General features: G+C 39.7%; 1 protein-coding gene across 1 annotated transcript; it reads right to left on the reverse strand.

Annotated features, from left to right (window-relative positions):
• Nucleotides 1–7,343: 7,343 nt before the first annotated feature.
• On the reverse strand, nt 7,344–12,603 carry LOC135461516 (uncharacterized). The gene is made up of 4 exons (XM_064738653.1): nt 12,382–12,603; nt 10,932–10,968; nt 9,532–9,729; nt 7,344–7,966 (listed from the first exon to the last, which is right to left on the reverse strand). Exons 1-4 carry the CDS (start codon nt 12,505–12,507, stop codon nt 7,653–7,655), a joined length of 675 nt encoding a protein of 224 aa, XP_064594723.1. The 5' UTR covers nt 12,508–12,603; the 3' UTR covers nt 7,344–7,652.
• Nucleotides 12,604–14,909: the final 2,306 nt, after the last annotated feature.

Genomic DNA, 14,909 nt, shown 5'->3' on the forward strand with positions numbered 1-14,909 from the left:
AAATAAGTTTACCGTTTAGAACTTTACAGATTAGGTTATTTTTTCACACCATATATCTTTGAAACACCTTGGGCCGAGACGAACAAAATCAACATGAACCCGTGTTCTTACAATACCCTTTGCAAGAGAAACAGTATAACTGGCACCTCTTTGTTTCCCATTAAAGATTATGTTATTTCTGGCACACCACAATGAAAACTGAAGAACACTCAATGTATGCAAACAAACTGATTCGTCTGCTTTGTTTACATTTTCAAACACTTTATGGATAAGGTGCTTTTCGTTAAAGAACGGTACAAAACACTGCAAGAAATTCATTAATTAGATGTCTAATCATGTGACATTCCGCAAATAAATGTACCTGTGTTTCTGAGCCTTGACAGAACACACACGCGTCATTAGTGGCTATATTTCGACGCAAAAGCCTCTCTTTAATAAGGTAGGATGTCATAAACTAGTTTAAAACAAAAATTAATAAAGTTGTGATCTAGGGATTTATTAAATACAGCCTTCCATATAACTGGCCATTCCAACTGCGGCCGCTTCACAACAACACGTGGGGCTTCTATGACTTTTTTAAGAATCTGGATATAAATAGCCTTGCTAGAACAAATAATAGGCAAGGTCTGACCTGTATAAAATTCCCGCCAAGCATCAAGGGCGTACTTGTAAAACCTAGGCACATACTCTGAATGAGTGAGTGAGTGAGTGCTTGGGGTTTACCGTCGTACTCAACAATTTTTCAGTCACATGACGACAAAGGAATCCTTAGGGTGCATGTACGTGTAATGTGCCTCCTTGTTGCAGGACGGATTTACACCGCTCTTTTATTTAGTGCTGCTTCACTGAGACGACTTACCGAAGGCAAGTAAGCGGCCCCGCCCGAACCATTATACTGATACGGGTGAACAAGTCGTTGCACTATCCCCTTCATGCTGAACGCCAATACTCTGAATGAGGAATATTAGATCTGCCAAAATCAGGTCTAATATTACGATGTGATCATCCGATCCAGTAAATGGCAAAGTGTGTCCAATCAGCGGTGGATCCGTGTAACAATTTCAAAATGTGCTTTATACCAAACATTTCAATCTTGCAATAAATATTTTGAACATTAAGACCGCTAGCCGCAAATGAATTGCATGCAACAGTTTTATTTAACACTCTGCTTTGTTATCCCATAAAAATCTACGAACAGCCTGATTACATTGTGTAACACATTTAGTCCCAAAAACAAGGTCTTTTTTCACTCTAGCGCCACCTCACTGAATGAACTAACATGCCTCCTGCTATCATTTAGCACAAGTCGCTACCGCCTGTAGGTGTCATGTCGTAAGAAGGAGTTCACTTTCTTGTCGAAATTGTCGACTGTATAACGTGTTGTGCTAGTTGAGAACTGGAGAACGCGAGACCAGACAAATCTTGCAATACTTTAGTCATTTTCGCATGAATTTTATCAAACCGCGGGAGATTAGTAACAGTTTAGCGCTGTTTTACAAATCTCGCTTTCTCAAGCTCTCGACTCGCGAAATTTATCATGAAAATATCTCGCGGTTTTTGTTTATCTCGAATCCATTAATCTCACCCCGCCGCCTTAATTAAAAGACGCAGCTCCACGCCGTGATTGACCGCATCTGTCTATTATAGTATGTAGTTTGGAAACAATTAGCATAAAATGCTGTTTGAACATAAGCTCAAAACACTTGTCAATCTTTTTTGCCATATTTCAAATAAATTCAGTTGCGCTGCAGATATGCATGTTTGAGTAACAAATGCCATACAATACTCATCCATTGAAACACTCATACATCTTCCATGGAATGATATGATTGGAACCGAATGCGCTGAAAAACTGTCCACTGTCTGACAATGGGGACCTCCGACAGCAGGAACTTGAGGTCATTTTGAGAAACAATCAGTTATATGTAAGTAAATGAATGTACCGTCCTTGGTACTTTGGTTTTTGGTGTCTAGTCTCACGGGAATTTGTTTTTAATCGCTCTGTCACCACTGTGACATTTGTATATGCTTTTTTTATTACGTTCAAAAGGTCTTTCAGATTAATATTGTACCATAGACAATAAACGTCACAAACTATTTATATCGTCACAAAATACAAAAACTGATCAATCCGAGCCTCTAAATTTCAAGGAAAACTTGTCAGTAACTTGTCAAAGTCCAGTAGTTTGCCCCGAACCCTCTGTTTTCTTCAACAAATAAGTCTGACCACCATCGTTTACGTGAATTACTGTTTAGCACTGCGTTGAACAGCAATAAAAAAAACCCAAATCATCAATTCGTCATACGGTTGAACCAGTGAAACTAAGCTGATGTTCCTATTTAATATTTGTTTTCCTTGGTAATATTTTTTCCTTGGTTTTTTAAGAATGGTGAGACAGAACTGTGACACACTTAGCCGTGTACACAGTACTATAGACTTTTTGGTATATCATATAAGATCTTTACTCGGCTTCACAGCTCTTTTCGAACATTGGAACAGAGAAGCTGAGAGTCCATTTCTATTTTAAAACTTTCACCCTCTAATCTGAGCTCTAAGGTAAGTCATATTTATTGGATGTCTGTGTAAAACCCAATCAATTGCAAGAACAACAAGGTACGCGTTCAATCCAGCCCCTGGACAGAGAATTTGTGAAACCGTAACATTCGTTGACTTCCACAAACACGGTGCACGTATGGTGTACGTCTCACATGGGAAAGTTTGTCATTAACTTGCCAGAGGTAGATGGTTTGTAAATTCCGGTTTCCTGTGCACATAAAAGTGGGCATGATGTAGAAGAAAAATTACGGTGTTAAGTATAGCAATTAAAACAAATAAGTACTTGTTCCCGTTTTTTCTTTTTTTATATTAATCTGGTTTACAGAAAAGATGTGGAGGAAAGAATAATTGGGTTTTGAAACCTCTATTAAAAAGTTGAAACTTATAGATCAAATCCAAGTCTGTTAAGTGGAATTAAAAACAATAAACCATTGTGACATATATTCATAGCGACACATGCAACTCTAAAATCAAAGGAGAAAACTCCTTATTTTCTGCTCATATAAGAAAGTTAAATAGTACGCTTGAAAGCCGATTTGTTTTTTGTTGAACATTGATTAAAAAATAATTTCTAAGGCACTTGCCAACCAAGTAAAACGTTTATTGAGCAAATAGCCCGCTTTTCACAAACTGGTTTCATAAAAGGCAGACGTACTGGTGATAAAATCCGTCTTGCAATAGACATTTTAGAAAACGAAATTTATCTAGTAAATTGCTTAAAAAAGGATTTAGAGAAAACCTTTGGTTCTGTGGAAGGGCGGTTCTTGCTCTGCGCTTCAGATAAAGTTAATTTCGGACCAACGTTCAAGAAATATATATAGTAAAGTTATACACAAAAACCTTCAAGTTGTGTATTAAAGGTTTTATGTATTAAATAATTGCAACTCCACTCAATGGTCTGAACTACAACGAGCAACACGGTAAGGCTTCTCTCTATCGTCTGCTCTCAAAGATAAACAAAAACGTGATCAATGTGATCGTGTAAATACTTTGAAAATCTAACAGGCCTTAGACTAAACTTAAAACGACAAGAATGTTTCCACTTAAAAGCAAGAAGCACTCTAAAGCTGGTTTACCAAACATTAATCCTATTTTTATAGCAACAATGTTATTGAGCATTTCTGTTTATTATGGTAGTAATTAAGACCACAGTGTAACACAATTTAAAGCTAGAGATTTTGATGATCGTAACAAGGCTCTTAAGTTACCATGGATACCGACGTTTTTCTCTAAACGCTCCATGTGGAAATTAAGCGCAACAGAAGTCTACAGGCATTTTGGTGGTCTGTAGGCTTTCTTTTGCAACGTAACAATGATGTATCAAAGTTAAACAAGTCTATAGCTATATTTCATAAAAAAAAAACCTATTCACTTGATCTGGTGTTAAAGATGAGTAGAACCCTTACAATGATCTTATATGGAAAATTAAAAATATACTGCAAGGGTAAAAATTATTCCTTAATAAAGCGTGATATAAGGCCAAAATCCGATTTTGCTCAAGATATTTATGACTGCAATGGAAGGTTCAAGACTTTAACCGCGTTCTGTGCAAATCTAAAGAATATTACAACATTGTTACAACAGTAGCGAACTATATCAGTTCAAATGTCCATATTAATGACATGACCATTAGACAACTAAATGAAACCCTATCGGTAAATGACTTCTCTTTAGACAATGCTCATTTTCTCCTATTAATTTGGATACACTAGTACTATTTTACAGCTTACGAAAAGCCAGGATAATGTCGCTTATAGTAAGTTGAATATGGAATATCCCACGAACTGTACCTATTGAAAATGAAATAAAACAACTTCAGTACAAATTATTATTTACCGTGCAACAAGTATTTACACGCAAGACGGATAATCAAAGACAACCCTTTGTGTCATGTAGCGGAAATGTAACTCGTTATTTCATAGAGTGTTCAAAATTGTATCAGTTCTGGTTAGATGTTAATAACTTCATGTATGAGTACGCACGATGTGATACTCGGACTTTGCCTTTGTCTGTACTATACCGATACATGGGTAATGAAGGTAAGTCTGCATCACGACACAAAAGTGCGGTCAGGTATATTTTACTCGAAGCGGAATTCTATATCTATACATGTCATGTTATAAGCAAAATCTCAGTGTTTCAGCAATTTATAAATTGTGCTAAAGGAATCTAGTTTTGCTTCAGAAGTTAAATGAAGACCACGATGTGACAGCACAACCAGCTAGTTTAATTAATAAGACATTGCATTCCCTTTAAACTCACCTTTAACAAAAAGGTACAATAATGAAAGTAGATGTGTTTTCGACCCTATGGTTTTTGAAATAAGTACATTTCTTATTTCAACAAAATGTATGAATATGTATGTATGCTTGGGCTTCACGTCGTACTTGATTGTTTTTCAGTCATGTGACGACGTTGTGTCGTTAGGTGCGTGTACATATAATGTGTCTTCTTGTGGCGAGTTCATGCCGCCAAAATGCTGCTGCCACGAAAGATACCAGACATGACAGCCCACCGAGGCTCATTATACTGACACCGAATGTTTCCTTTCTCTTACCTCTCAGTGCTGAGCCTCAAGCGAGACAGCAACAAGTACCATTTTCCTTTGGTCTTTGGTAAGATCCTGTATGGTCAACAACATGAAAAGGCAAGCTACTGTATCTTTCAGCTATCGATGCTGGCGTGTTGCTATCAACAAATAAGTTATTACAGATCATATCTGTAAATAAGGCAATACGCAGTTTATGCATTTGTTGATATATATAGAATGTTTCCTTTGATCAGGTATATTTCAACCGCATGTATAATTCTTCTTTTTTGATTTGATCAGGTATATCCCTTTAATTTCTCAACCGCATGTATAATACTTCATTGATTTAATCAGGTATATTCCTTTAATTTGTCAACTGCATTTATAATACTTTATTTGATTTGATCAGGTATATTCCTTTAATTTGTCAACAGTATGTATAATACAGTCCTGGAAAAAAGTTTGGAATATTGTTTTCACTGATGATAGCATTTACCAGAAACATACTTTTGTGCGCCTTACATTGAATGCACACATTCTTGTTTGGGTGGAAAATGTAGTGGATTATGTCCCCTTTCAGCTCATACACACCATTATTGCTTGTGTCACCTGAGCAAAATTACAGTTGGGACAAAGCATGACCATCCATTTCTCAGTGAAAAAGTCATGTACGCAGACATGATTATAATTTAACCTTGTAACTCTTATAAAAGCTCGGTTAAGGCATGCCAGTGCTCCAGAGTGTTTCCAACAATACTGCTGTGATCATGAGACGTCAACTGAGTGCTGCAGTCTGCAACCGTATCGTTGGTATGAGCCTGGCTGGAGCAAAACAGAAGGACATTGCAGCAGCTCTTGGTGTCACTCAGGGAGCCGTCTCCAAAATCTTTAAGCGACACCGACAGACGGGTGTGCCGACGCCTAGACCGAGGTCTGGTCGGCCACGAAAGACCACCGAGAGAGAGGACCGGTATCTGGTGAGACTTTGCCGCAATGGCCGTACGAAGAGTTCCAACCAGATACGCGCTGACTGGATGAGATTTACCAATACTCCTGTGTCAAGCCGCTTAGTGCGACCCAGACTGTTGACTGCTGGGTATTTGGTAAGGAGGCCTAAGAGGAAGCCTTTGCCACAGCGTCGACACCGCCAGGCACGCTTATCCTGGGCGCGGGAACACCTGAACTGGCAGGTGGGACACTGGCGACACGTGATATTCAGTGATGAGTCTCGTTTTGTCGTCTACCGGGAAGATGGCCGTGTGATGGTGCGTCGTCAGGCTCACGAGGCTCTGAACGAAGATTGCATCATGCCCGGAGTCCAAGGCGGGGGCGGTGGGGTCACCGCCTAGGGTGCTTTTCATAGCACTGGTAAATGCGACCTGCACGTCTTGGATGGACACATGAACCAGCACCAATATCAACGGATTCTGGAAACGATAATGCTCCCATTTGCTCGGCAACAATTCAGGGCAAACTTTGTGTATCAGGACGACAACGCCACGCCGCACCGGACAGAACTGATACGGAATTTTCTGGAACAGGAGGGTGTTGAGCACATGCAGTGGCCAGCCATTTCACCGGATATGAACCCAATTGAGAACTTGTGGGCGGAAGTTTCCCGTGGGTTGAATAACCTGGATGAAGCCCCAACGAACGTGCCTGAACTAACTCGTGCTGTGCTCACTTGCTGGAGAGATATACCGGAAGAAACTTTGACTTCCATAGTTTCCAGTATGCCAAGACGTGTGCGCGCATTGTACAATGCGAGGGGTGGGCACACCAAGTACTAAATTAATTTTCTGTATTGTTAGTGTTTTGCATATTTAACTTACCAAGTATTGTAGACATATTTCCAATCGAATAAAAGTTGCAGCTCGTAATAAAATACATGGGTTTCACTGAATTTCTGCACTTGTTTGGGGCGCTTTCAGAATATCGTGAAAAACTCGTCTCCTATAACATTTAGAAATGTTTTGGTTTGAGGAAACTATTGATAATGCATCATAGAGACTAGTCCAAGTGAAACCAATCGACAGATTATTGACCTGAACGCAACGAAGCACGCTATTCGTGGAGATGGTGTGAAATTCACCAATATTCCAAACTTTTTTCCAGGACTGTACTTTTTGGATTTGATCAGGTATATTCCTTTAATTTGTGAACCGCATGTATAATACTTTTTTGATTTGATCAGGTATATTCCTTTAATTTGTCAACCGCATGTATAATACTTCATTGGTTTAATCAGGTATGAGCTTCTTTTTCTTCAAATATAATGCTTTATTTCATAGTTTCATTAGGTATGATGTATAATGAAAAAGAATGGTAAAAATATGTAGAGCTGGTTAATTTTAGGAACACGAAAAATTGAGTTTCTTTGAATTTTAGAAAGTTAGGGCTCTAGTCAGCCTGAAGACAAGGCCCTTCGACACACAGGTACTCGGCCAGTATAATATCATGTCATTTTAGAGAAAGGAGAAATTGACTCCACATCGCGTCGGCTTTTCGGACGAAAACATGTACGAAGGCTTGTAGTCTTGTACCTCTCTAAGTCAAAGCAGAACTTTAGTCTAATTTTGAAGGCGGGACACACTGCCCCTTGCCTTTTGTCTTACACTTGCAAATATACAGCCTTCCGCCGTCACATTCACTCAGCTCCTGTGTCATTTTCATCGTCGAGCGTTGATACTTCATGAACACACAATGCTTCTGGGCGTTCTCGGTCGAGCTAGACGACTGACGGCCGTAACGGTATAAGTTGGAGGAGGACTGGGAATTACTGAAGAAGCTGCTCATCACCGGCATGTCGGTGTCACCCCACACCAGAGGTCCTCCAGTGATGTCATTCGCCCCTGACCAGTAGCCTGCGTTGTTGTAATCTGAAAGATGTTCAAAGAGAACAACAACGTGATTTGTTTTTGACGAAATGCTGTGCAGGTTGCTAATGCTTTAATGCCGTCCACGTGATAACGGTGTTGGGCGACTGAACCAGCAAATAGTGTTTTCTTGGAATTATCGTACCAGAAAGAATTTGTTCAAGATGCGTATACTATGAAGTGGTAAGTGGATGAAATGAGGTTACCAGGAGTAAAGGAGCATACAGCGCGCTGTGTTGATAGCCAAAGTACCGAACAATAGCGGTTGAGTCATGAAGTGAAGTACTTCAAGAGACGTTATTCCTGAGAACCAATTAAATCAATCTAGTTAAAATGAAATCAAAGGTAAATCACTATATATTCATAAACATCTAACTTATACGGCTCAGTAAGGTTGGTGGTTTAACCAGATTTTGGTTTCCAGCAAAGCTGAATTCGAGCATGCGACATTCGAGCTTGCGCCATCCTTTGTGAAGGGCCGATCGGCGGCTGCCTAAACGACGCCTTAGTGCTTAGTGATCTATGTAATGAAGTAAATCACATCTGTGTTACCACAGAACTGTATCCATGTAGATGGGAGACTATGGTTTTTAAAGCCACATCACTAAAACAGAAATACAATACATATTCTGCCATGAGGAAATAAACGTACAGCACGAAAGTAAACCCCTAGTAAGGTAATTATTGATACTCTGCACCCATGTAAAGACGGCCACCTTCTTACTAGCATGTCTCCTATAGCTCAATCGGTTGAATAACTCGCCTGGACAGGATTTTATGTGGATGGGAACAGACCAACTTTCTGTGTGTGACACATATTGGCTTACCGGTACCTTTCAACTCAGTTCAGTGGGAGGTGAGGAGTTTGATGACCACGTGTCTGTATACCAGACTGGGTTCTCATACCAGATCAGTCCAGCCGCCTGGGTGTGGCACATGTTTGCTTACCTTTCGACTCAGTGAGAGAGGTGAGGAGTTTGATGACCATGTGCCTATACTCGACCGGGTTCTCGTACCAGATCCGTCCAGCCGCCTGGGTGTGGCACATGTTTGCTTACCTTTCGACTCAGTGAGAGAGGTGAGGAATGTGATGAACACTACGTGTACCTGAGGAATTTGATGAATGCGTGTCTGTATACCAAACTGGGCCCTCAAGCCAGATCAGTCCAGCCGCCTGGGTGTGGCACATGTTTGCTTACCTTTCGACTCAGTGAGAGAGGTGAGGAGTTTGATGACCACTACATGTACCTGAGGAATTTGATGAATACGTGTCTGTATACCAGACTGGGCCCTCAAGCCAGATCAGTCCAGCCGCCTGGGTGTGGCACATGTTTGCTTACCTTTCGACTCAGTGAGAGAGGTGAGGAGTTTGATGACCACGTGTCAGTCAGTATACCAGACTGGGTGCTCGTATCAGATCAGTCCAGCAGCCTTGGTGTGACACATGTTTGCTTACTTTTCCACTCAGCGAGAGAAGTAGGAAGTTTGATGACTACGTGTCTGTATACCAGACTGGGCTCTAAAACCAGATCAGTCCAGTCGCCTTGGTGTGATACATGTTTGCTTACCTTTCGACTCTGTGAGAGAGGTGAGGAGTTTGATGACCACGTGTCTATACTCGACCGGGTTCTCGTACCAGATCAGGTCAGCCCCCTGGGTGTGGCATTCCTCTCGGGCCTCGTACCACGACTTTACTTCCTTCATAATCCGGTAACAGGCAAAAGTGGGGCGGTGCATGTAGAACTCTGACGGGCATGACTTGATGTCTACCAACAGAAGCAGATTATAAGGTGTATAGAATATTTGGTCATGTTTCTGACTGAGACCGACTTTTAGTGCGCGCAACATGGTTTGAATTATTGTTGTTGTTGTGTTTCATTAATGCTTACAGTGAACACAAAGTTTGCCAATATGTATACCTACAAAAAAGAAGTAAGCCAAAAAAATATTTTTAAAAATTTGAAAGTTTTGAAAGTCGCGAAGATGGAAATCAACATTGGGGATATAGAACTGACAGACAAATCTCTCCACGTAGCCATGTTGTAGAAGTTCTTTTGGACTATGTTGTAATATTTTGGCTATGGCGTCTAAACACTGCTCAGCTCATGATTCCTCTTCAAAAATTTATTGACATCGATGTCAAAAAAATTTGGATTTGGAGGTTATTTTAAATGTTAAACCGAGGCATATTGGTTCAACTGGACAGTCATACATTTATGCCGAACTGAGAGCGACTAACTGTGTCACAATGCCTACATGTTGGGTGGGTAATTTGTCAGGGCGAGTTCTGCAGCTGGCAACAAATCCGCCTCGCCAATGCCTGAGAAACAGAAGATTTCACTGTATAACTGTTTGCTCTTCGAAGCCTTAGTTTTAAAGGAAATGTTCCCCCAACATCGACAGGAAAGAAGTTTCCAAATGACAAGAACTTATTCCGTTCGGCAATTTCCCTAATGTCTAATGTAAAGTAATACTGACTCCGGAGACGAAGACGTTCGCCCTGACAAACTGACAAGCTCAAAGAAACTTTGGATGTTAGACAACGAGAGCTGAAACTCTTGAGTGGGACATCTGGCGTTTGTGTTTTTGTTTGTATTTTTGTTCTATCAAATTGTCATGCCCAATCATGTTCACTGTAACAGCGCGACATTGTTTATTACCTAAAATTTGTGACGTGTCTCTAACGCGGTGAAATGGCGACACCAAATGAGTGGATATGTACAATAATTTGATTTACATGTTTAGAACACCCCTGGAAACGTCTTTGGGAATTAATTTAAATTTAGTGGCTGATTTTCAGGTTGCCCCAAGACAATGGAACGGTAAGGAACGAACTCTAGAGCCTGGGTTCTTTACCCTTATACATTTAAAATGTCATGAATTTGGAAGAAGCCTAGAATACTCATTAAAATGCGTCATCACATATCGTTTTAATAACAAAACTGAAAGTGGAATGGTGCACACATACCTGCAGGATAGGACACGTTATTCCCCGGGAAAAGGCCCTGCAAAACAAAATGTGGTAGGAATTTGATCACAAGCAAAGTCGCTTGTTGGTGCTGGGAACGACCTATTTCTATTGTATTACGAAGTAGAATATCAGCTTGGCTCTGGTAGCGAAATTTAAGCAGATACAGGGTTATGTGTAAGTCCAGGCGTATTGCAGAGAAGTTACTCTGCACTTGTAAATCAGGTATGTCAGGTACATGTACCTGGCCAGGTTCGGTGCATGGCTACTCGGGCACTCTGTTTTTCACCACACATAAACATGACGGTCGGTGTATAATCGGAAAATTCAAGAGCAATCAAATAAATAAATAACTGGACCCAGCATTAATGAGGGCTCGTTCATCATTTGTATTCAGTCTAATCAGAATGGTGGTATTTACTGGTAATAATGATCCGCTAGTGGCATCGAGTTACCATGAAAAAAATTTAGCCAAAGCGTTGGAAAGAAATATTTTGTCTTTTGAATTCTACTCAAAAGTATAAAAGTCCACACGTGTTATTCTTTCTGAAATGATTTCTAAAAACAACAACAACTTGTTGGAGGGGTATGAAGAGTAATTGGTATTTATTATTTTGTTTTCAAAATGAACTGTATGACCTTGTTCTTTGTCAAAATTTTTAAATGTTGTAAACAGCTATATGACACGCAGGCTGACATAATTTATCATTTAATACATGTGTTTTATTTAATACATGACAGAGTATGCACAGCCTAAAGCGTTAATTCTCTCAGCCAATAACAAGTGTAAGTTCGCTACAACCACGCGTAGTAAATAACGAAAACATGAAGAGCGACAGGAAGTGGATATCCTGATCCTGGACCATTCCGGAAACATTCTGTATAGGCCTTTACCCTAATTCTTTTAAAATTTGGGACACATGGTCTGCTTGTTTTAGCCAATATATATGTAATTCAAGCAAGAATATTGGGTTTCTCTTCTCTCACAGGGTTAGACCATCTAATGAACATACTCATACCTTTACTTTTCCCCGTAGGGCTGGAAAAGAAATGTAATATTCTACTTTCAACACTACTAATATCTGTGTCAGTTATCGGCGTATACTATGTGCTAAAACTTTAGCATTTACTTGTGTAGCAGTAATACTGGATATGTAATGGTTAGGGCCCTATAGGGACTACATGTATGAAGTCGCGTTGACCTTGTTAGCTAAGAAAACTGAACAATATACAGAGAACAAAAACACAAGGCGGACCACTTGATAGTGAACATTCGTTTTTCTTCACTTTAAGGAAATATCTATTCATTATTACGATAAGCTGGGGATACCAAACTTTGAAGTTTACAAAGACTTTGCCCTTGTTGTTACTGAAATATAGATATACATTCTAATGAACTCACCACTGCAGTTGAAATATGAGTTCCTTGCAGGCTAAGGTATATACTTACGTCTGCAGATAAAGCTTCCAAACGGTCGACTCTGTTCGAAAGTGACGATAGAGACAGTCCGCTGGACACTGGATTGGTGAATGCCAATACAACCACACCGCACAGGAGGAGCGTTCTCAGCGCCATGTTGTATAGCTTTCTGCACGCGCAGCTATATCTGAAATAGGTCTTTCAAGTCCTTTTATTAACAGGTTCTAGAAATCTATGACTTTGGCCTAGTTTTAAAAAAATTAACCACTTGCCCCACTGAAGTTAAAAATATATAACTATCGGTTTTGTCGAACTCTGGTTAATGTATAGATGACGATAAAATAGAAACGGTAGAAAGTCTCAGCTGTTGAGGAACTGTAACTGGTACTACTTAAGAACACGGATGTATTCAGATGTGATGAGGCAAACTGTATGCAGAAGACATACACATTACAAAAGCACTTCATGCATACAAAATAGGCCGTTGAGTGTATTTATGGGAAATAACTGGTGTTCGAAGCGGCCCATAAACCAATGGGATATCACAAGGCTTGTCTTCCTCTGTACAAGATAATAAAGATATGTTGGTTCTCAGTTAAGTGTGTAAGTATGCATACGACCATGCATTGAATCATTTCTTTATTTTATTTGTTAATTAAACTGGTATTTTCGGCCGTACTGAAGAATATTTCACTTATACGACGGCGGCTAGCATTATGGTGGAAGGAAACTGGACAGAGCTCAGGGGAAAACCGCAACCATCCGCAGGTTGCTGGAAGACCTTCCCACGTGTGATGTTTGAATCATAATTTAGCTTATGTAAACATGCAAGTAAATTAATACTAAATCACAGTTTGTTTCACAATCACAAAAAGTTTATTCTTTTGTTTACATAAGTTACAGCTGTTACCAGATTAAAGAAGTTATAAATCCAAATTATTCGAAGGCTGCGTAGGCTGTAAATCTGTTATACTCAGTTTCATTTTCTGTACAGCTGTTTTGCTAAAGGGCCATTCACCCGCCTTATAGCATAATGTCATTTGATAAAGTTTTACTCTACCTGCCTTCAACTATGTCTTTGTTAGATTATCAAAGTACAAAAGCCAACAACAACCATGCACACTCATCATCCAATAAATGTATCTAGTATTCGTTCTGAAACATTGCATTATTTGATTCTGGATATGTTTCACAAAATTATTGGATCAAGTGAACGATTCCGATTTTTTAATAAGTATTTTCCTTACTGGCTTTTAACTTATCCTAGTATTTATTTTCAAAACATCTATTACAACATAAGTACAACGGAGGAAAAGCTTACTCTTTTTCTTGTGAAAACACTAAATATATTTAAGGATAGCATTTGTAATGGTCTATCATACAAATACGATTTATTTCTAATTTTATGATGTTTAAGACATTTAAGTGTACAGTCGATTTTTTGTAGAAAGCAAACCCCGACATACTTCAAAAGTTACAAGTGTGTTTTGTATCTTTGGAAGCCGTGATGAGGATGACCACGTGCCTGTACTCCTCCATCGTGTCGCACCAGATCCGGTCTCCTCCCTGGCTCTGACAGTCCACCCGGGACTGGTACCACCTTCTCATCACCCATAATGCGGTAGCACGACTTCGTCTTTCGGTTGATGTAAAACTTAGGAGGACACGTTTCAGTATCTATCAACATAAGACACCTTCATGTTTATGAACCTAAACTTAATGACATAAGTTCAAATGAAAACTGACTTGAGTTGTAACTTCCTCCATTGCCGTTCATCATGAAGGGGGTAGTACTATGACTGGTTGACCCCGTATCCCGCTCGGGCGGGACGGCTTACTTGCCTTCGGTAAGGCGTCTCAGTGAAGCAGCACTAGATAAAAGAGCGGGGGAAATCCGTCCTACAACAAGGAGGCACACTGCATACACTCTAAGGATGCCTTCGTCGTCATATAAATGAAAAATTGTTAAGTGCGACGTTAGACACCAAGCACTCACTCACTCACTCAAATGAAAATTTTGAATTCTGCAATTTGATCTTACCGCCATGGTTAGTGAGATACTGCTGATGAGCAAGATATACAAAGTCGTCGAATCGCCAATCTGAATTGACGTTTTCGGTGCCCAAAGACTCCAACGATTTTTAAGCAAATGTTCCTTTATATCTTCATCTTGTCTGTAAGTTTGGGCGTTACCTAAGCATTTATCGCCATGCGCAGTACAAAAAAGATTCGTATGATCTACTTTTGTCAGACATACAGAAACAGCACTGCCAAAGGGATTCATGACTTTCAGGCATATTATTATGAGTATTTCTATGCATACGGCAGGCTGTTTTTGTCGGAACTCATTCATGGACTACGAATTTGAACTTTGATATGGAATTCATGCCTGGAATATCCACTGTCTGCCCAGCATCACTGAAAACCGATGACCGCTTCTCTTTTGTGTGTTACCGGCTTTATTTCCTATTTGTATAATTTCTTACATACCTTTGTCTTTGGGAGCTAGTGTTAAACGTTGTTTTGGAAATGAATCTTGCGATTATCGACTTATATTC

Source organism: Liolophura sinensis, chromosome 1 (assembly GCF_032854445.1).
Source record: "Liolophura sinensis isolate JHLJ2023 chromosome 1, CUHK_Ljap_v2, whole genome shotgun sequence".
Classification (NCBI taxonomy): domain Eukaryota; kingdom Metazoa; phylum Mollusca; class Polyplacophora; order Chitonida; family Chitonidae; genus Liolophura; species Liolophura sinensis.

What these genes read in the sequence shown, in the direction of transcription:
- LOC135461516 (XM_064738653.1), bottom strand. Translation starts at nt 12,507, where the DNA reads ATGGCGCTGAGAACGCTCCTCCTGTGCGGTGTGGTTGTATTGGCATTC. An exon ending in TGGAAGCTTTATCTGCAGAC is followed by an intron (nt 10,969 to 12,381) that starts GTAAGTATATAC and finishes TTTGTTTTGCAG; the next exon opens with GGCCTTTTCCCGGGGAATAA. An exon ending in CTCTCTCACAGAGTCGAAAG is followed by an intron (nt 7,967 to 9,531) that starts GTAAGCAAACAT and finishes AACATCTTTCAG; the next exon opens with ATTACAACAACGCAGGCTAC.